The 19,735-nt window shown below is 49.3% G+C and overlaps 2 protein-coding genes across 4 annotated transcripts in view; one reads left to right on the top strand and one right to left on the bottom strand.

The window, feature by feature from the left end:
* The first annotated feature begins 1,687 nt into the window (after positions 1-1,687).
* Positions 1,688-14,715, top strand: STRA8 (stimulated by retinoic acid 8). Its single transcript, XM_033098656.1, has 7 exons — positions 1,688-1,879; positions 3,027-3,102; positions 3,702-3,786; positions 6,087-6,375; positions 8,815-8,888; positions 10,806-10,917; positions 13,669-14,715. Exons 1-7 carry the CDS (start codon positions 1,688-1,690, stop codon positions 13,741-13,743), a joined length of 903 nt encoding a protein of 300 aa, XP_032954547.1. The 3' UTR covers positions 13,744-14,715.
* Positions 14,716-14,823: 108 nt separating this feature from the next.
* The window catches only part of LOC117018351 (solute carrier family 23 member 1-like), a 28,913-nt gene continuing 24,001 nt past the window's right edge, over positions 14,824-19,735 (bottom strand). For all 3 annotated transcript variants that reach the window (XM_033099316.1, XM_033099314.1, XM_033099315.1), the window contains 5 exons: positions 19,053-19,306; positions 17,957-18,121; positions 17,459-17,567; positions 17,269-17,364; positions 14,824-15,915 (listed from right to left, as the gene is read on the bottom strand). In XM_033099316.1, the coding sequence (XP_032955207.1) occupies positions 15,659-15,915; positions 17,269-17,364; positions 17,459-17,567; positions 17,957-18,121; positions 19,053-19,306 (881 nt within the window). In that variant the 3' untranslated portion in view covers positions 14,824-15,658. The remainder of the gene's footprint in view (positions 15,916-17,268; positions 17,365-17,458; positions 17,568-17,956; positions 18,122-19,052; positions 19,307-19,735) is intronic.

Genomic DNA, 19,735 nt, shown 5'->3' with positions numbered 1-19,735 from the left:
CTGTCATCGCGATCACCGCTGTCACTGCTGTCAGGGCTTCAGTGGGCCTGCAGTGTGTCCGGGGAGTGGGGACGTCCGTCGTGTGCACCGGTGCCCATCCCTCTGACTGTGAGTACTGACTAAACGGCCCTTGGCCCTGTAGGTAGGTGTTGATGTACATGCGAATTGATTCAAGACGGTGCAACCAAACCAAACTTTAATGTGAGCATTTGTATATGTCATCGTGACGGCCTACATATTTCCGAGGATAAGTTTGGGTTTTTTTACATGATCGGATAAGCACAGGAATCAAAGCAAGCTGCCTGTGGGTTGCAAAACAATCCAGCATATTGTATGCGTTTGCCTAGGGTTTGCTAATGAGAATGAATCACACTGGAACGTTTTGTGGAGTATGCTTAAAAATGACTGAAAGTTTCTCTGCACCTTATTATTATTATTGTTGTTTTAATTTAGTCTAGGGAGTTTTAAAAATGTCAGCTTTAAGCGAGTATGAAGTCATCTTTTAATGGGAAAGTATATGATAATGAAAGTATGCTTTGCTTTACAGATGAGAATTAATAAAAATATGACAGTATGAATGTCCACAAAATGCTTTTTTAGGAGACTGCATCAAGGAAGCAGTCTTCTGTCTGTGTTAGACTAAAGGTTATGCTTAGCAAGCTGATCTGATGAACAGGCCGTAAGAAGTTTTTAAAAGGGAAAATTTGTCAGCGCTATGGCTGTTCTGAAATGCCTAGTATTATTTTTGGTCCCGGTTTCCTGCAGAATGAATGAGCTTGGTACAGAGAAAGTGCCCAGTAAACATTTGTCCATGGTGCTTCAGTCCCCAGAATTCCTTAAGATGCAGCTTCCCACACTGCTGTGTGCTCCGTGCCCTGCTGCTGTCAGAATATGAGCGCTTACGTTGCTTGCCCTTGTTCCAGATAGTCAGAGAATCATGACAATGACCTTATAGAGGTGGAAATGTTTAAACTATAATCTATTTAGAGACTTTTTCACCTCCTTTATACAGGTAAAGAAATTAGCAAAGTACAACATAAGAATCATTTTCAGAACCCACTAGAAGTAGGACAGGGCAAAGCCACTTCTACTTCTCGTCGTCATGTGACTTTTTGCTTCCTTAGGTGGAAGAGTTCATTCTCTTTGAGAAATACATGTAAATGTATATATAATAATGGCAGTTCATGAATCTAAAGAATACATCTTGACGGATTTTTTCATGTCTATGCCCCTGTGTAACCATTACCCACATCAAAGTGGGGTGAATTTCTTGCGGTAGGAAAGATCTCAAAGGGTGAGACACCGACCTGTTCAGCTTTTAACAGACTGTAAAGAATAAGATCTCAGTATATGGCTTGCTCTCTTTGGCCACAGCAGTCACTTAACAAGTTTCTGGTGAGTACCTGTAATGTTCTGGAAACTTCCTGGTGGAAAGCAGCAGAGCCCTTCACCTGTAAGTCAACGATGAGCAGCTTGTGTTTTTAGGAATTGAGCTTAAATAACAGATGTTGTGTAATCTGTTGTTAATTGTGTATCTGTTATTGATGCTATTCATTGGTTTGGGACCTTTCATTTGGGAGTGGTACCCCTTTTCTTCTTGTTTCAATCTGCCTTCCTTGTTTTCCTTAATAGTGTATCTTTATTGTTTAGGGACAAAAGAAAGCATAATATTACATTGCAGCTTATAATGGCGACCTCTGGAGAAGGAAGCAACCCCCATGACAGAGCCACATCCCGGCCCCTGGCACAGCTGCAGGAGCTAGAGCCCCGAGTAGCCCGCAGACGCCTGTCCCAGGCCCGCCACCGAGCCACCCTGGCGGGGCTCTTCAGCAACCTCAGGGAAACCGTCTACAACCAGTCTGAACTCACAGCCTCAAAGGTACAGGGACTTGAGTGTGAGGAGGAAAAGTTTCCCCACGTGGAGGGACCGTGGAGCAAACTGGGGACTGGCCTGGAGCTGCCACCCCCACCGACCTCTGAGGGTTGGGGCCTGGGTGGGTCAGCGATCACCTGTGGACAGCTCATGTGTGCTGCTTGTCTCACTCTGCTCACTGCCGGGCTCTAAGAGGCTTGTCCATCCCTCCAGCTGGAATCAGTCCCTCCTCCCATGAGTTTCCACAGCCCTTAGCTTCTACCCCTTTTTAGCACTTACTGAATTTTAGCTTGTGTTAAGAGTGGTTGTTTCCATGCTTGTCTTCCCTGTTAGAAGGTCAGCACCTTGAAAGCAGGGGCGGTTTTCTTTACTCTTCGTCCCTGGGTTGGCACACAGCTGTGCCCTTTATACATGCATGCCTGATGAATATATGTCAGTGGTCAGCATAACAAACAATATTTAGCATTTCTCATTTTTGAATAATCTTACAGTTGTCATTTTGACTTTAGCAATATTACATATGGAGAGGAAGGGAGGGAGGGAGGAAGAAAAGGAAGGAAGGAAGGAATGAAGGAAGGAAGGAAGGAAGGAAAGAAAGAAGGAAGGAAAGAAGGGAGGGAGGAAACGCTTGTGATTCTAGTCTTGCAGAATAAGAAATTCAGAGTTCAAGTTGACAGAGCCTTTAAGTTTTTTAAATCAACTGGAGTATATGCATTTAGCAAATGAAAAATGTTGTTAGAATAGCACATTTAATAGCACATTGTGACAGCTGAGCAGAAGTTAGTTTGGGGCCTCCTGCCAGCCTGAGGCTGGTGTTCATTCAGACCGCCTCTCAGTGACCATTTATTCCACCTTCAGGTAGGGTATGTAGCTGTTTGATGTTTTTGCAGCCCTAATAGTTTGCTGCACGCAGCTTAATTGTGTCCGAGCACTTGGGTGTTTTGGTGAGAACCATTTCCAGGATAGAACCATTTCCATCATACCTTCTGCGCATCAGAACAACCCGCCTACCTTCTTTATCAACAAAGTCAAGAACTGTGACTCTGCAGCTGAAGGAATGTGGCCTCAGACCGGGGAAGGGGTTCCTATGCTCATAAAACCAGTCTCTGCAGCAGGAGGCCCCGTTTTCAGCATCGCCTGTCTCTGTCCTCAGTGGCAGGTTTTGAATAAAGCGAAGAACCATATTCAGGAACTGGAACAAACTTTGGATAATCTGCTGAAGGTGAAAGGTAATAGGTCCTACGTGCCACCCCCACCTCCCTCCCAGGGAAAGGCTGGTTGGTTTTCTATTGAAAACAGAAAGATTGGGTTAAACCAAGTGAATGAATAGTTACTGAGAGCCTGCTGTGTGCCAGGCACGGTGTTTGGGACAGGGGTATGATGAGAGTCACAGCCTGTCGTCAGTCCCTGCAGGCCGGCAGGACAGACAGAAGTCATCAGGCTGGGTGAGCATGATGAGATCCAGTCGGGTGCTGTTGAAGGATACCTGATCTCATCTTGGCAGGCCAGAGAAGAAGCAGATCAGTGTTTGTCAGAACCTGACTCCCCCGCTGCACTCACTTTGGGAGAGTTGGCTGCTGGTGGAATATAATTTAATGAACTGATGGAAGCTGAACTCTGAAAGGGATACTTTCAATGTCTTGATTGAAATGGGCCAGTCCAAGAAGCCTTTCCCCCACATCTAGAGCTCTTCCTCACATCTAGAAAGAGGGGTACAACTGGGCTCTCGACTCCCTAACACTAAACTGGGGTGGGCTTAGGGCCAGGGGAGACTCTCTACAAAGACCCGACTTTCCACTTTGTGACCCTTGCCTTCAACACCCAACAGAATCCTTTAACCTGGAGGATGGAAATGCAAACAGCCTAGAGGAGGTCAGGGAAAAATATGCCAGCATGCACTCCAGAAAGCCCAGGTAAGACCCCCACAACCAGGAGAGTGGCATATGCTAGGCGTTTCCTGTTCCGCTGTGTCACAGCAGCTCCACAGTCCCCTGCAAAATGCAGCACAGACGAAGTAGTGCTGCCCACCCATTTAGAACTCTCTTGTGCCGGAAAGGATTCTTTTCTATTTTAATCTAATAACATGCATCGGATTTTTGGGGGGGATTATAAAAATCCATGCTTAGTACAGAACATGTCAAAAATACAGAAGAAGAAGCCCAAAAAAGAAAATAGAAATACAAATTGTTTCACTTCTCAAGGGAAACCGATGCTGATTTCAGAGCATCCCCTTCGAGGTTTTGTTGTTGTTGTTGTTAAGTTTGCATATTCTTTGCCCATTTTTCCTCTTGGGTTGGTATCTTTTTCTCATTTAACTATAGAAGCTCTTTACGTATAACGAAAAATTAGCTCTCTGTCTAGTATCTGACTTGCAAACAATTTTCCCTTGGTCATTGATTATTTTGCTTTTGATGTTTTTGGTTTTTGCTGTGGCCATGCAAAAATGAAGTCGAATCTGTCAATCTGTTATGGGACCTGAGTTTGGGTGAATACCTAGGCTTTCTCTGCTCTGAGATTTTTTTAAAAAAGAAGAAGAATCCTCCTATGTTTTCTTCTGGCTCACTTGCTTTTTAACTCAACACGAAACTTTGGGGATTATTCCTATGGGTATGAAGAGATTCTGGGGACAAGTCCTGGTTTTCCAAATTGCATCGTCTTTGTTTCATTTTCTCAAATGTGTCTTTGAAGAGCAGAATTTCAAACTTTTGATGAAGTCCAACTTAATCATTATTTATTTCTTTTATAGGTTGAGCTTTTGTTGAACACCTAGTATTTCATGTGTTTGGTACTATTGTAAATAGCAATTTTTAAAATTTCCACTTCCAATTGTTCATTGCTAGTACATAGAAATACTATTGATTTTTGTTTATCGTATTCTGCAACCTTGCTGAACTCCCTTCTTAGGTATAGACATGTGTTTGGAGGTTCTTTGGGAACACACACACACACACATCAGACAATTAAGTTCACAAACTTTCCACCCTTTCTTTCTTGTGTGTATGTGTGTGTGTGTGTGTGTGTGTGTATTAAAATTGTATTAAAAATTTTTGTGTCAGTGTTCACAAGGGACACGAATCTGTAGTTGTCTTGCTCCTGTTTTCTCCCCAGCCTGGTCTCACATAAGGTTCGTCAGAAAGGCTGTGCCAGCTGGTGCTCCAACAAGGCAGCCGGGGACAACGCTGAGGAGGAAGAAGAGGAGGAGGAGGAGGAGGAGGAAAACCACGAAGAGGAGGAAGAGGAGCCGGAGGAGGAGGAGGAGCAGGAGGAGAAGGAAAACGTGGAGCTCCTACACTCTGCAGTCACCTTGTCACCAGACCTCATGGAATTTGAACGGTGGGAATAGCCGAGACAGGTGGTTTCGTGCGTGGCTGGAGCTCCCGTGGAGAAGGGGACAGAGGCTCCAGTGGGGACATGCTGCAGCCTCAGGGTGCTCTCAGGCCAGGCCCTGAGTCATGGAAGCTCCAGAATTTCCCTACAAGATGGGCTTGGGGATGAGGCTGGCAGAAGGGCTAAAGAAATAGTGTCCAGGCCACGCTTGCAGAGCACATCCAGTGTATTTACTTAGACTGGGTGTTTATTTGGGTGCCTTTGCGCAGGGTGAGTGATGGGGATTATGAGGCTAAAGCCCCCCCCACACACACCCCCCCCAAGTCTGTTTCGGCAGCATTACTGGTCTTACAGAAAGATGCCGAATGGCTCACCCAGACTCCCACTGCCCCTCAATGCCCCTCCACAGACTCGAGCCCCTTGGCTGTCGCGCTGGCTTCTGGGGTGTTGGCTCAGTAGAAGGAGGCCCACTCCACAGCTGAGCCGGACTTCCAGGCCTCCAATTAAAGCAGGTGTCAAATCACGCCTGCACTTCCCGAGCTTGGACTTTTAAGCAGTTTTCCCGTGGGGTGAGAGCTGAGCCAGCCATGCCTCTCATCCGCTCTTCTATTGGGCAGAGAGCTTCCCAGGAGGCCCTGGGGGCGGGGGTGGTTGGGGAGGGACCTTAAAGCACACATCTGTCATCCATGGCTCCCAAGATAGCTTCTGCTCCACAGGGTCAGGGGCACACAGAGACTGGTGACGCTGAGCGCCCGGTACACACAGAGCTGTGGCCGGGCCTGTGTGGCGTGGACCACCCCACACACGGCCTCCTGAGGAAATGGCTTAGGGAGGGAGCTTCGGCCACTCGCTTCAGGTCTGGGAGATAGTGTCATTTCTGTTCCAGGTATCTCAACTTTTATAAGCACACAATGGACCTTCTGGTCGGGAACAGGATCGTGTCCTCTCAGGAGGTGACGCTCCCCATCGTCTCTGCGGCCATCTCCCACCTGTGGCAGAACCTGTCTGAGGAGTGCAAGGCCAGCCTCCTGCAGGCCTGGGCGCAGAAGCACAGCGGCCTTCCGGGCCTCGCCGCAGGGGCCTGTCGGGACCCAGCCAGTGCCGAGGGCAGCATTAAGGACAGTGGAATCGATAGCCAAGGGGCCAGCTGCTCACTCCTCTCCACCCCAGAGGAGGTGAGCAGACCCTGTGGGTGGGGCGGGGTAGAGGGGTTTGTGGGAACAACTTTATCACTCCAGGCTTGGAGACATCAGGGACTGCTCAGGGTCATTTAGCAAGTTTGAGATGCTATTTGGATTCTGGCCCACAAAGTCGGTGTCTGGTTTTCTTGACATAATCACGACCAGAGAAGAGCATTTCATTTTCTCCTATTAGTTTCCTGGCCTTTCCATGGGGATTATAGAAGAGAAGGCTTATGTAGAAGGTTGTATCAGTTTGGATTCTTTTGGCTGCAAGTTACTGGCTCATTAAACCCTGAAGAAATGTACTACTCACACTGGGAGGTTCGAGGCAGGGCAGGCTTCTGGTTAGTGTCTTGCTGATGTCACCATGGACTCGGTTCTTTCCTTCTCTCTGCTCCACTTCATCTTAAGGCTGGTTTCTTATCTTTTCTCTGCTCCCCACCTTCCCTGCCCCGTGTGACTGTGGAATGGCAGCTGGTAGCAATCGAGTTGTCATTCCTCCTTCTCCACATCAGGTAAGAGAGAGAAAGATTTCCTGTGGCTCTTTCTTAAGGGCCAAGGAAGAACTTTTCCAGAAATTTCCACCAAACCCTCTCTCATTGGCCAGATTGCCAGATTACTGAGCCAATCAATGACTGGCATAATCGCGACATTACATGTGGACCAATCAGGCCCAATTCCTGAGAGGAGGTCAGTTCCCACCCCCATGAGCATTGCTACCACTTGGTGAAGTTGGCTTGGGCCAACCCAGGGCTGGGTGACAAGGTGAGCAGAACAGAGAGCAGTTATGCCCAAGGTAGGGACAGAGCCACAGTTACTCCTGCTGTGGCTTCTAAATTAGTTGCAGTGAAACGTCTGTAGCTCCTGGTCCATCTAGAGAGGTTCTATTGTGGAACAGCCCCTGGACTCAGGGTCAGGTGTGCCCAGGAGGTATGCCCTATGAGTTCTGAGAGGAGAGGCCCCATACATGTGCTGGGTGCTCCAGAAGGGCCACAAAGCCTGGCCGTGCCCCTCCCAGGCTGGCTTGCATGAGGGTTTGCTCAGTGAAGACAGTGTGTGGCCTGCAAATTTGGTGGGCAGATTGGTTGAGGGCAGGAATTTAGGTCCTGGGTCCCTGTCTCAGGCCTTTCAGGGAGGAACACGGAGACGATGGGCTTGTGGGCTGATGGACATAGGAGTTCAGACCTTTCAGTGACCCCTTTCCAGATCCTGTTTGAGATGACCAAAGGGATATCAAAAAGGACACCAGAAAATGTCCAGGAAACCAGGAAGGGGGCCATCCACACAGCTGAGGGGAAGCAAATTGTAAGATGACAGGGAAGGCAGACACAACTCAGGGCCAGAAAACTTCCTCTCCTCTTCCCAGGGGGACAGCCTGTGTGAATGGGGTGCCAAATAAAGCACAGCATGCCCACTTAAATTTCTAATGTAAGAATGTCCCCATGCAATATTATATCTAAAATTCAAATTTAACTAAGCATCCCGTATTTTTATTTGCTAAATCTGACAATCCTAAGTGTATGTCATATACTTGTGGAATACTTAATATTCTTCAATAAATTAAGGGAAAATAGAGCCCAAACCTGTCTAAATTGCAAGATTGCACAATTGGGACTATGTGATATAATGTGCCTAGGGAAAGGATGGAGGGAAGTAGATCTATATGTCAATAATGACCCCTCCAGGTAGGATTGTTTCTCAGTGATGTGTATTTTCTTTTTCTGTTTCTATTTTCCAAAATTTCCACGATGAACATGTATTTCTTTAATGAAGCAGATAATATTCAATAACAGCTAACACGTTTGGACCATTATTATGGGCCAGGTGCTTCACATATATCATCTTATTTAATCCTTGCAACAACTCTATAAGTAGGCACTGTTGTGATTCTGGTTTATAGAGGAGAAGTCGAGAGATTAAGTCATTTGTCGGAGGTCACACAGTTTAGTGAGTGACAGGACTGGACGTCAACCCTCCTGCAGCCCTACTTCAGAGCCCGCTTGACCTCTATATTCAGCTGCCCTGGCACGAAACTGCTAGATCGCCAATCCTGGGCTCCAATCGTCACTCCACTTCGGGAGGTGTAGACGAGCCCTTTTCCACTGGAAACGGAGGCTCGGCTCTGGCTGTTGCGCCTCACGCCTGAGCTCTGCCTTCCTTAGAAAGAGGATCCCACAGACCTCAGTGTTTCCTTATCCTCTCTGCCATCTCTGGGGTTGGCAGTTTGTTCGGGGGGAGCAAGAGCTTAATAGTCACCCCCTGGGAAGGTTACCGAGCCGAGACCCTGGGATTGGGTCCAGCTTTAACAGGCACACCCTCAGGGATAAGGGGTAAAGAGAGAGATTCTTCCTACTCGTCTCTCCCCCAGCAGCACAGAGCAAGCGTCAAACGGCAGTTATTTCTGACACAATGAAGCTCTGTGCCTTCTTTCAGCTCCTTTTCGAAGATGCCTTTGATGTGGCAAGTTTCCTGGACAAAAGTGAGGCTCCAAGTACTTCTAGCCCCAGGTGAGGAAGGGGTGTGAGACGGTGTGTGCAGGCATGTGCGTGTGCATATGTGTGTATGTATGAGTGTGTGTGTGTGCGCGCGCGTATCAGTGTGTATACCCCTTCTGGGATGTTTAGGATCCTCTGCCCTGCAGCCCCGCAGAGGTGTCTGTGATTCAGTGCAAGTTCTCAGAGGGTCACTTTTTTCTGTGATTCCAAGTGGGCTGGTCCTAAGATTGTGCCATTGGCCTGGGGATGATATTGTCTGGGGCTTCTTCAGAGTAGAAAATTCTTCTATCCCGGCCCAAGGCTGAGACCCAACAGGTTATCAACTTCAGGTTTCATGTTGCACTGTTCTCCCAGGGTGAGGTCGCTTCAGGCAGGTTCCAGCAGTCAGTCTGGTCTGAGAGGTGGGCAGGGGCCTCCAGGGCGCGGAGAATCTGGGCCAACATGGAAATGGGCCCTGTGCCCTGCTCTCGAGAGAATCTCTGAGCTGTGCAAGCTGGGAAGGAGGGGAGCTTATTTTCACAGGGCTGGTGGCAATGGATGTGAGAGCAGGGCGAGGGGATGGCTGACCCCTGGAATGAGAAGACACAAAACCAGATCTGGGGAGATTTGAAAACAAGAAGCAGCTTCACTAAATCTGTATGGCTGGGATGTTTTCTCAGAGAGAGCTAGTTCAAGACTGAAATTCCCTTGCTACTGTGGAAAGCTGTGGTCTTACAGTCTAAAGGCACAGGCTGTTCAGATACCTGTCCCTGGCCACCTGCCGGCAAAGGAGGCGTAAGTACTAGTCCTCCTGCTCCACCCCGGCCTAGACACACTTGTCCCAAATCTCCACGACGATTTTAGGTGGCGACTCGGGCTCTTCTCAGCTGTGTGTGGAGTATGATTCTTCCTGAAACTGGCTGGAGGCAGATACTCTGTGAAAACAACTTTATTGAGAAGTTGCCAAAGTGTACTTGCCAAGCAGTATTTGGAACTGCTTACCCCGCTGGTGGAACAAAAAAACCAACCAATTAAAAAATTCTTTTTTCTACTTTCCTGAGAAAAGGCAGGGGCTGCTTGCTGCCAGAGGGTTCTTAAGCTGACTGGGGGACCTCATTCTAGAGGACATGAGGTCAAAACGCCAGCTGTCCCCGTGTGACTCACAGCTTCTTTGCTCTATGGCCCTGGTTTTTTGGGCTTCTCTCCTTGTCCCAGGAAGGTGCTGGAAAAAGAGTCTATGAAACGGGCCTTCTCTCTGCGTCAGGGCTCGTGATCCATGTTAGATCTACTGGATGGAGGCATCTCAAGGGACAGAACTCAAGTGCACGATGTGCCCATAGGTGGGATCAGAACCGTGGGGCATTGCTGTAGAGCTTGACACTGAAGGAGAAAGGAAATCTCGCTTGTTCCAGAGGCCACAGCTCAAGTAACTGAATTACCCTGCTTCCCCAAAACTAAGACCTAACCAGACCATCAGCTCTAATGTGTCCTTTAGAGCAAAAATGAATATAAGACCTGGTATTATATTTATATTATATTATATTATATTATATTATATTATATTATATTATATTATATTATATTATATTAATTATATTATAGACCCAGTCTTACATTATAGTACAATAAGACCGGGTCTTATATTAATTTTTGCTCCAAAAGACGCATTAGAGCTGATGGTCTGGCTAAGTCTTATTTTCGGGGACACACGGTAGGACACAAGATCCAATCAGTCTCCGTGTAGTCTCACTCCGCAGCGGATTCCAGCCATGACATTGGAGCTGAGGCAATGCAAACCTTCCAAGAAGGGCTCCCAGCTGTCCAAGAATCCAACTGGGTGTTTAAAAGGCCTTGGTTCACACTGTAATCCAAAAACTTTAGGGAGTCCAAACAGAGGTAAAAGATGAGGATTCTAAACATTTGCTGTTTCTTCTTTTTCGCTATTGTCAGTTCCATGTTTGCCAGCTGCAACCCAGAGAAACCAGAGGAGAAGTTTCAGCTCTATATGCAAATCATCGACTTCTTTAAAGGCCTTTGCTGTGTTAACCCCGAGGAGAAAGAGGTAGGACCAAGCAGAGCACAAGGGGACCTTCGTTTGCCTCCCTTAGGATCCAGGGCTCTCGAGGGGAGCCCCAGCTGGATCTCATCTGGGTCACACCACAAGGGGCCACTGGCAGGGGCCGTTCTTGCATTCTCTCTGGCACGCTCCATGGATGGTCAGCCTAATGCATCCTGTGCAATGGAAGACATCAGGGAAACTGAGGAAAGAGACAGAGGGATGCCCTCAGGACAGACCTTGAAGTAGCACCAGGTCCCAGGGCCGGCTGTTTTCAGGCATTCCGAAATATTGTGTCACTCCTTGACACCTTTCCAAGAGGCTGAGTTGTTTCCTCATCGTCTGAGACCGTGGGGTAATATTTGCTGTCAGCACTGGAAGGATGTGAATTTCTGCTTCCAAAAAGCTGATTGTGCAGCTTTCAATGACATAAGTCGTGGGGGTCTTGGTTAGGAGATTCATTTCGGAAGCTTCCATGGAAAGAGGAGGGTTTGCCTGAGTCCCCAAGGGGCCAGGCTCTTTCACATTCATAGCCATAGATTTTCTCTACTAATTTAGCAACAATACAACTGTTTATTTTAAAAGGTCAGCGGTAATCATGAAAATGTTGTCTAAAAATAATTAGGACAGCTTTTCAATAGGCTGAGGAATAATTTGGCTCCTTTCCCACTAATCCTTCATGGGCTTTGAGAATGGATTAACAAGACAGTCTTTTCTTTCCCTGCTTCCTCTCCCCCACAGAGTAGAAAAGAAAAGGCAAGTAGGGATGGGAGTATCCATATAAAGCAGAGGAGCTCAAACTTGAATCACCTTGGGAGCTTATTGGAAATGCAGGTTCCTGTTGGCCCAGCACCTGAGGTCCTCATTCAGCGTTTTGAGATGGGGCCCTAGGAATCTGTATTTTGAACCAACTGCCCAAGAGGTTCTGATGCAGGAGGCCTCCAGCTTTGATAGCTGCTGGTGTAAAGAGGGAAATTTCCATCTTTCCCCCACCCACCTCTCCCTGTCAGCGCTGTGAGAGGTAGCTGGGTGAAACTTAATTAGCAGCTGTATTGGTTTCCTAGGATGCTGTGACAAATTTCCACAAACTCGGTGGCTTAAGGCAAAGAAAATGTATTCTCTCCTAGTTCTGGAGGCCAGAGGCCAAACTAAGGTGCTGGCGGTCAGGCCGTCTCTGAAGCTCTAGGGAAGAATCCCTCCTTGCGTTTTCCTGGCTTCTGGCGGCTCCCGCAGCCCTCAGCTTTCCTTGATTTGTAGCTACATCACTCGAGTGGCAGCCACTGTCCTCACAACAGGCTTCTTCTCCTTTGTGTCTCTCTGTCCCTCTTGTCTTCTTATAAGGACACCAGTCATTTGGATTCAGGGCCCACCCTAAATCCAGGATGAGTTCACCTTGACATCCCTAACTGATTATATCTGCAAAGACCCTATTTCCAAATCAGGTTCCAGGTAGACATGAATTTGGGGGGACACTATTCAACACACTTCAGCCCCCGATTCCAGCAGACACCTCTCACAGCCTGTTGCTTGTGCAGATCTGCAGCTGAAACATGCCTCTGACACCCTTTTCAGGGGCTTAAGGAACTAGAACATTCTAAACACCATTCAAGCACTTTGTGTGACAGAAACTTGAGCATGTGGTTCTTTCCAGGATGCTTGGCCTCCTGGTACCCTCTACACTCTGCTGTTGTCTTCACCCTGAACCAAGGGCCTGGGTGATTTTCCTTTGACTACCCCACCCCCACTGTCTGATACACTTGCTCTCTGGTCACCCCACCCCCATCAGAAGAGCGTGGAGAATGAGGACCATTTGTCAGAGCTGGAAAGTCTTCATCTATAGAGTCATCCCCAATCTGGCCATCACCCTTGGGACCAGGTCGCACATTCATGAGATGGTTGACTGGGGTTGCTTCCCAGGGCCCAAGGGGATCAACCCCAGAGCAGCAGGACCAACAAACTACAGGGGTCCTTTCTTGCTGGGGTGGGGAGAGACAGGAAGAGCAGAAACCCCAGGACATACTTTTAGGAGAAGAGGTAATGTGAGTTGGAGAGGTTGGGATCACTCTAAAAGAAATGAGAAACCCCTGCTAAACAAACATAATGCTGCTTCTTTGAAAAATCATCTCCTAATGGCTGCCTCGTATACATGGTTTAAAATTCAAAAGTTACAAAAAGATATACAAAGAAAACTTAGTCTGTCTTCTACCAATGTCCCTTGGCTACTACTAATGTTCCCTTCCCCAAAGGCAACTACCATTACCAGTTTCTTGTACAGCCATTGAAGGGTATTCTGCAGACACTCATACATTCTTTCAAACATAAATGGTAGCCTACTATGCACATGCTTTGCACCTTGCCCTCTTAAAGTTGTATATCCCACAGATAGAAAGCGATTGCATTCCTTTCTCTGAAACAGCTGCATGATATTCCATTGGTGGGTGCTTTATGGTGCAGTTCACCACCCTCTATGGGCATTTGGATAAAGCTGTAAGATTTCCCATCTCTCTTATGGGATCATGGAGGTTCCCAGGATAGGGAAGAAGCCAGTTCTGCTGTATCCAGGAAAAGCCTTCCTGGAGGTCACAGAGTGAAATGAAAGCTTCCCACCATTGACCCTGCTTCCTGGCCGGAAGCTGGAGATGGAGATGCAGCTGAAGAGATGTGGGGTAGAGACAGAGGGAGCGGAGCCTCCTCCTCCGTCTGGGGCCAGGAATCCTTAAAGAAAAATGTAATCCTCTTCCACCCTGTGTTTTGCAGGAAGCGGACCTTCCCATGGACGATGAGATAATAATGCTGAGGTGCACAGAGACCTTTGACGATGAAGACTTGTAATGCAGATGGGCTGAGAGGGCAGGGCATGAAAGAGGTGGACAGTTTCCAGGTTTGAACGCTGGCAGCCAAGGTTGCACCTGCCTCCGCTTCTGGGACCTTTTGGATGGACTATCCCAGAAGCATTGTGATGGTGTTAGTTTCTGATAATTATAAAGTATTATGAGTAGCGTGGCTCCATGTTGGTCTTTCCGGGTTGTTTGGTGTAAGGGGCTGACCAGCGGCAGGGCACACACCTGCTCCCACTGTGGTCCTCCGATTCAGGGAGTACTGGGTGCAGTTGAAGCCTATGAGCCTTTCAAGAAGAGGACAGGCAGGACCTGTCCCTGGAGGTGCCATGACACTGGTACTTTCAGCACACTCTGGGTTCAGGGTGTCGCTCTCGTGGATTCTAGAGAGTTCTGGAGCCCACGCACTCATCCTGCATGTTCTGGGAACCCAGGAACACCACTGACCTCAATGCTGTGTTACAGGACATCAGGGTAGAACCAGCCATACCTGCTTCTTCTGGTAATAAAGTCTCCTGAATGGAGTCCAAGCCAGATCCCACAGTGTTCCGAACGCTTTCTGGCGAGGCTCCTGGACACAGAGTGTATAATGTCCTGGGCATGTACACTGGATGCAATATTTGGTCCAACATTATTCTAGAGGTTCCTATGAAGGTATGTGTTAGATGAGATTAGCAGTTAAATCAGTAGACTTTGGGTAAAGCAGATTAGCCTACATAATGTGGGTGGGCCTCAGCCAATCAGGGGAAGGACTGAAGAGAGCAAAGGATTGACGTTCCCTCAGGAGAGAATTCTGCCAATGATTGCACTTTGAGCTCAGTCTCGAGCTACAGCTTTTCCCAGCCTGCTAGGGTATATCCTGCAGATTTTGGACTTGTCAGCCCCCACAATCACAGGAACCCATTCCTTATAGAAATGCTCCCTCTGTGTGTGTGTGTGTGCGCGCGTGTGTGTGTGTGTGTATATATATATATATATATGTATATATATACACACACAGAAATACTTATGTATATACATGCGTATATATGTATATATTATATATACACTGTATATGTATATATACTGTATATGCATATACATGTCTGTGTAGACATGTGTATATATGTGTGTATGTGTGACACACACACATACACACAGCCTATTGGCTCTGTTTTTTCTGGAGAACCCTGCCTAATCCACAAGTGTGCAGAGAGAATGGGTTCACCTGGCTCTTCACAGTGTACACGTCATGACAGCAGCGGCTCCCCTCCACTGCAGGCCCCCGCAAATGCTTTGGCTGTTTCATCTCCCCATGAGAACCTGACAAGCAGTTGAGTCTTAGGCGCCAAACCCAGTCCTGTCTCCTCCACAGCCCAGCTCTCACCGCTCACAGCCGTCCTGTGATGCAGGAGCTGACACCCAAGGACTCGCACCGGGCGTATTGCAGGGGTTATAGCTTTGCCAGCACTTCACTGTTTACAAATGGCAGGGGTACAAAGGGGAAGGGCCTGGAGGGGCTGGCCAGGCCGCCTGCCTCTTTGGGGAGGAAGAGACTTGTTCTTTCTGCCAAGCCCCCTCTCTGTCCCCTGCGCCACCCCAGGCCTGTTTCTCCCAAGGTATCAAAATACTGCTGAGAGCATGTGGGCTAACTGAGTTTCTGTGTGGACATCGGGTTACACTGGTTTACACTAGAGACAGGAGCCCAATGGAAAGATGCAGCTTGAGGCCAGGCCTTGGTGACTAAGTGACCAGGTCAAAACACGCTTGTCATGGTCTTCGCCTAATGCTTATTTGGCTGCTGGGGTATGCGAAGTGCCAGAGGTGCTCTGGAGGGCAGGGTACCCACCCATACATGAAATAGAGAGATTAGCACATTCTAGGGGTGTGGGGGGTGTGGAGACGGCTCGGGTGCGCAAGGAGAGGTCTCTTCACATCCTGGTCTCCGTGGCACACTTTGGGCGCTTTCCTGAGGAATTCTGGGACACGAGTGTGAGCTGGCTTACTCCCATTTCTTCTTTCCCATCATGTTCCAGTCTGGGCCAGAAGGGGAGGTACCGGGTGCAGGAGGAAGTGCAGAACTTGGTGCCAATCCCACAGGGGAAGTTGTAGATTTCCGAGACCTTCGTGGTGTCCTCAGACTCCTGGATTTGATTCCATGACAGGAGGCCCCTCTCCTCCAGACTTCCTGATGGGAAACAGTGAGAAGTGAAGACTGGGCCCCGACGGAGCGGGGTGGAGGGGGCTGGAGGGAGCCTCTGGCGCCCCCTGCAGGCACTCGTGAGGTCTCCTCTCAGGGCCCTCCACCTGCCAACAGAACCTTCTCTTCCTCCTCCAAGCCCATCTCAAGAATCACAGCTCAGCTCAGCTCCTCAGGCATTCCCTGAGCTCCCACTGTGGGGCTGACATGCTGCAGAGCTCCGGATAGGATCTTATACGAACCACCATCCTTTCCTGATCTTCGCGGGGCGGGCCTTCCCACATCTTAATGTTTCTGGAATGCAGATGCATTTTACTCTTGGTAGAGAGAAGAAATGTAGAAAACAGAATACCACGAAGCAGGTGCCATCATAGAGGTCCTTTCAAGAGGCTGTGGGAGGGTCAAGAGGGAGCCCTGAAAGCCGTCAGGGATGACAGCCCTGCACTCTCCAGCTTCAATGTCCTCAGCACTTTGAGACTCGGTTTGCTCACCACTGCACTTACCACCCTGCGTTGTAATTGTTTCCTTGTCTGTCTCCCCTATTAGCCTGTGGGTTTCAGAAGGCAGGGGGCATATCTTTCTGCTCTTTGTATTCTCAGTGCAAGCACCTGGAACACAGCAAGTGCTCAATGAGATGTTACTGAAAATATGAATGAATGAATGAATGAATGAATGAATGAATGAATGAATACATGTGTTCTTTCCCTCACCCACTAAACTTAGAGCTCTAAAAGAGCTGGGGCTGTGTCTTTTTCTTTTTGCTTCTTGTATATTTCTCCCCGAAGGCCCTGTTATGAGCTGAATTGTGTGCCCCCCAAAAAACATGCTGAAGCCCTAAACCCCTGTACCTCAGAATGTGACTGTATTTGGAGACAGGACCTTTAAAGAGGTGACTGAGCTAAAGCTGCGGGCTTTAGATGGGTCCTAATCTAATCGGGCTGTGTCTTTATAAGAAAAGGAGTCCAGGACACGGGGAGACACCAAGAATGCACACACAGAGAGAAGGGCAGGTGAGGACACAGCAAAACGGTGGCCAGCTACAAGCTTAGGAGAGAGGTCTCAGGAAAAACCAACCCTGCCGACACCTTTGTCTTGGACTGCCAGCTTTCAGACTGTGAGAAAATACATTTCAGTTGTTTAAGCCCCCCAGTCGGTGGTATTTGGCAATGGCAGCCCTAGGAAGCTCCTACAGGCCCGTCCAGCCCACCCTGACCCAGGGCCTGCTCAGGGTACACTGTGGCCAGTCTGACATGGTCATCGGGGCTACAGAAGCAATGTGGGAGTCCCACACGCTGACCACCTGTCTACACTGCTGGCTTCCGGAGCGAAGGGGAGCTTTACCAGGAATGGTGTTGTCCAGCAGAAAGCCCAGAAATCCACCGACAAACATGCCCGTGGTCAGCAGCACCTGCAGGACCTGGTCCACCTGGAGAATCCCTAGAGTGGAGACAAAAGTGACAGGGATTCCCAGGGAGCAAGGGCCCTGCTGGCTCTGCCTCGAGTGGTCATAGTCTAGAGGGTGGGGACTCACCTGTCTGGAGTTTGTCGGGGTTCTTGTTCACCCAGTTGGGAATGGCGAGCCCACAGTATATGGAGAAGCCAAAGACAAAGATGTTTCTGGACGAGTTCATGTCCACGTACTATGAGAGAGAGGTCCCCATGCAGCCTGGAGCCTGCAGCACCTTCGCTGCACACCAATCTAACACCCCTCCAAGTGCTCCTGCGCTGCCACCCCACTAGAGGCTTGGGGACAGGGGGTGGGGAGGCTGGACTCAGAGCAACACACACTCTCCATGAACAACCCAGGCCCTGATTCCCACTTGAACGTGGGAGCTGAGTAGTTTGGATAATCCAATTCAAACTGATGCAATTTCTGTTTTTCTTAAGTTCTGGCTGTATCTTTCTTCCATTTGGGAGCCAGTGTGGTTTCTGGGACCACGGATGGCCCGCCCTATTCCATTCATCTCAGCCCCTGTGGGCTCCCTGCCAGCGATGCAACGCTTTGCTTCCCCAAGGGCTCCGGGCTCACCTGCAGATTGGAAATCCCCACGGCAGAGATGACCCCGAACATCACCAGGTACATGCCCCCGATCACAGGGGTGGGAATCGTGGCAAACACAGCCCCTATCTTCCCAAAAACGCCCATCAAGAGCAGCACGCAGCCCGCAGCGACAATCACCATCCTGCTCCCCACCTGCAGGACTCAGGGAGACGGAGATGTAGGAGCTCAGGGGCAGCCAGGCCATATGCCCGGAGCCCTTTGCCCTACTCCGGGGCACCTCGAACAATGCTCCCAGGGGCTCGCAGGAGCAGCACCGCCCAAGCTCAGAATGGCCCCCCTCTGCTCCCATGCTCCCATGGGATCTGGGAACGGACGAGGGTGTGACCAAGTGGCAGTGGAATATTCAGGTTTGGAGCTCTGACCCAGGGCTGGGCCAGAGGTAACGAATCTCCCACCCAAACCGCAGAAAGTAAGGAATTTCTTCAGTGCTCACAAAGCCTTGGTCTGCCGGTACCAGGACAGACTTTCTGCCAATTGAATTGCCACAACCAAGAAGGGCAAGCGTGGTAAGCAGCATGGTGGCCCCTCAAAGAAGTCACGTCCTAATCCCCAGACCTGTGGCTATGATACCAGGCATGGCAAAAGGGACTTTGCAGGGGTTATGGAGTTGAGGATTTTGAGATGGAGAGAGCACCCTGAATTATCCAGGTGAGCCCAACCGAATTACGTGAGCCCTGATACGCATAGCACGTCCCCTGGCTGTGGTCAGAGGGAGACGTGGCTATGGAAGCAGGGTCAGAGAGATACAACGTGGCTGGCTTTGAAGATGGAGGACGGGGACCATAGCCAAGGAATGTGGGCAGCCTGGGTGACGGAAAAAGCAAGGGCATGGGTTCTCCTGCAGAGCCTCCAGAGAGGAATACAACCCTGCCAACGCCTGTATTTCAGCCCTGGGAGACCCGTGTCAGGCTTCTGATCTCCAGATCAGTAAAAGAATAAATTTGGGGTGTTTGAAGCCACTAAGTGTGTGCTAATTTGTTACAGCAGGAATAGGACACTAATACATTGAGTGACACATGTAGGTACCCAGCCTGCTCCCAGGAGCCACCGTCGGACACCTTACCCTGGTGATACCCAGTGCTCCGACATTCTCACTGTAGGAGGTGGTGCCGTTCCCTGTCCCCCAGGCCCCTGCCAGCAGGCAGCCAAGGCCCTCGATGCCAATGCCACGGTTGATGGCGTGCTTCGGAGGGGGTGGGGCTCCCACCAGGCGGGCACAGGCATAATAATCGCCTACTGACTCCACCATCGAGGAGATCACCCCGGCTATGATGCCAAAGACCCCAGCCAGGCTGATGGTGGGGAGGCCCCACTGTCCTGAAAATGCAATGCAGAGGGAATATCAATCCAGAAGATAACAGGCTACTGAAGCCCCACTAAGGCCTTTGCATGTCTCCGACCCCACAACTGTCCAGAGGCTCTGGCGCAGACTCCAGCCCTACCATCCATCCCTCCCAGACAGTGGGTCAGATGTGGTCACTGTTGACCTTGAGGTCACTGTTCACAAAAAGAGCCAGCAACAGGGTGTCTCCCCAGGAAGGCTTTGAAGCATTTGGAGACCGAGAGTCTTACTCACAGAGGCCCCAGCTCCCATCTGTGGGGCCAGACCAGCCCACCCTGGAACCTGAGCCAGGAACTGTGGTGAAAGGAGACCGGAAGTGGCCGAAGGGATGGCCTTGAACTCGTCTCCCCAGAAATGTTCTCATTCAGTCCTGGGCTCCCCCCTTGTGTAGGATCCTCCAAATC

This window comes from Rhinolophus ferrumequinum, chromosome 26, assembly GCF_004115265.2.
Source record: "Rhinolophus ferrumequinum isolate MPI-CBG mRhiFer1 chromosome 26, mRhiFer1_v1.p, whole genome shotgun sequence".
In the NCBI taxonomy this organism is placed as follows: domain Eukaryota; kingdom Metazoa; phylum Chordata; class Mammalia; order Chiroptera; family Rhinolophidae; genus Rhinolophus; species Rhinolophus ferrumequinum.
This window is presented reverse-complemented; position numbering and strand designations above follow the sequence as displayed.

What these genes read in the sequence shown, in the direction of transcription:
- STRA8 (XM_033098656.1), top strand. Translation starts at nt 1,688, where the DNA reads ATGGCGACCTCTGGAGAAGGAAGCAACCCCCATGACAGAGCCACATCC. An exon ending in TCCTCTCCACCCCAGAGGAG is followed by an intron (nt 6,376 to 8,814) that starts GTGAGCAGACCC and finishes GCCTTCTTTCAG; the next exon opens with CTCCTTTTCGAAGATGCCTT. An exon ending in CCAAGTACTTCTAGCCCCAG is followed by an intron (nt 8,889 to 10,805) that starts GTGAGGAAGGGG and finishes CGCTATTGTCAG; the next exon opens with TTCCATGTTTGCCAGCTGCA.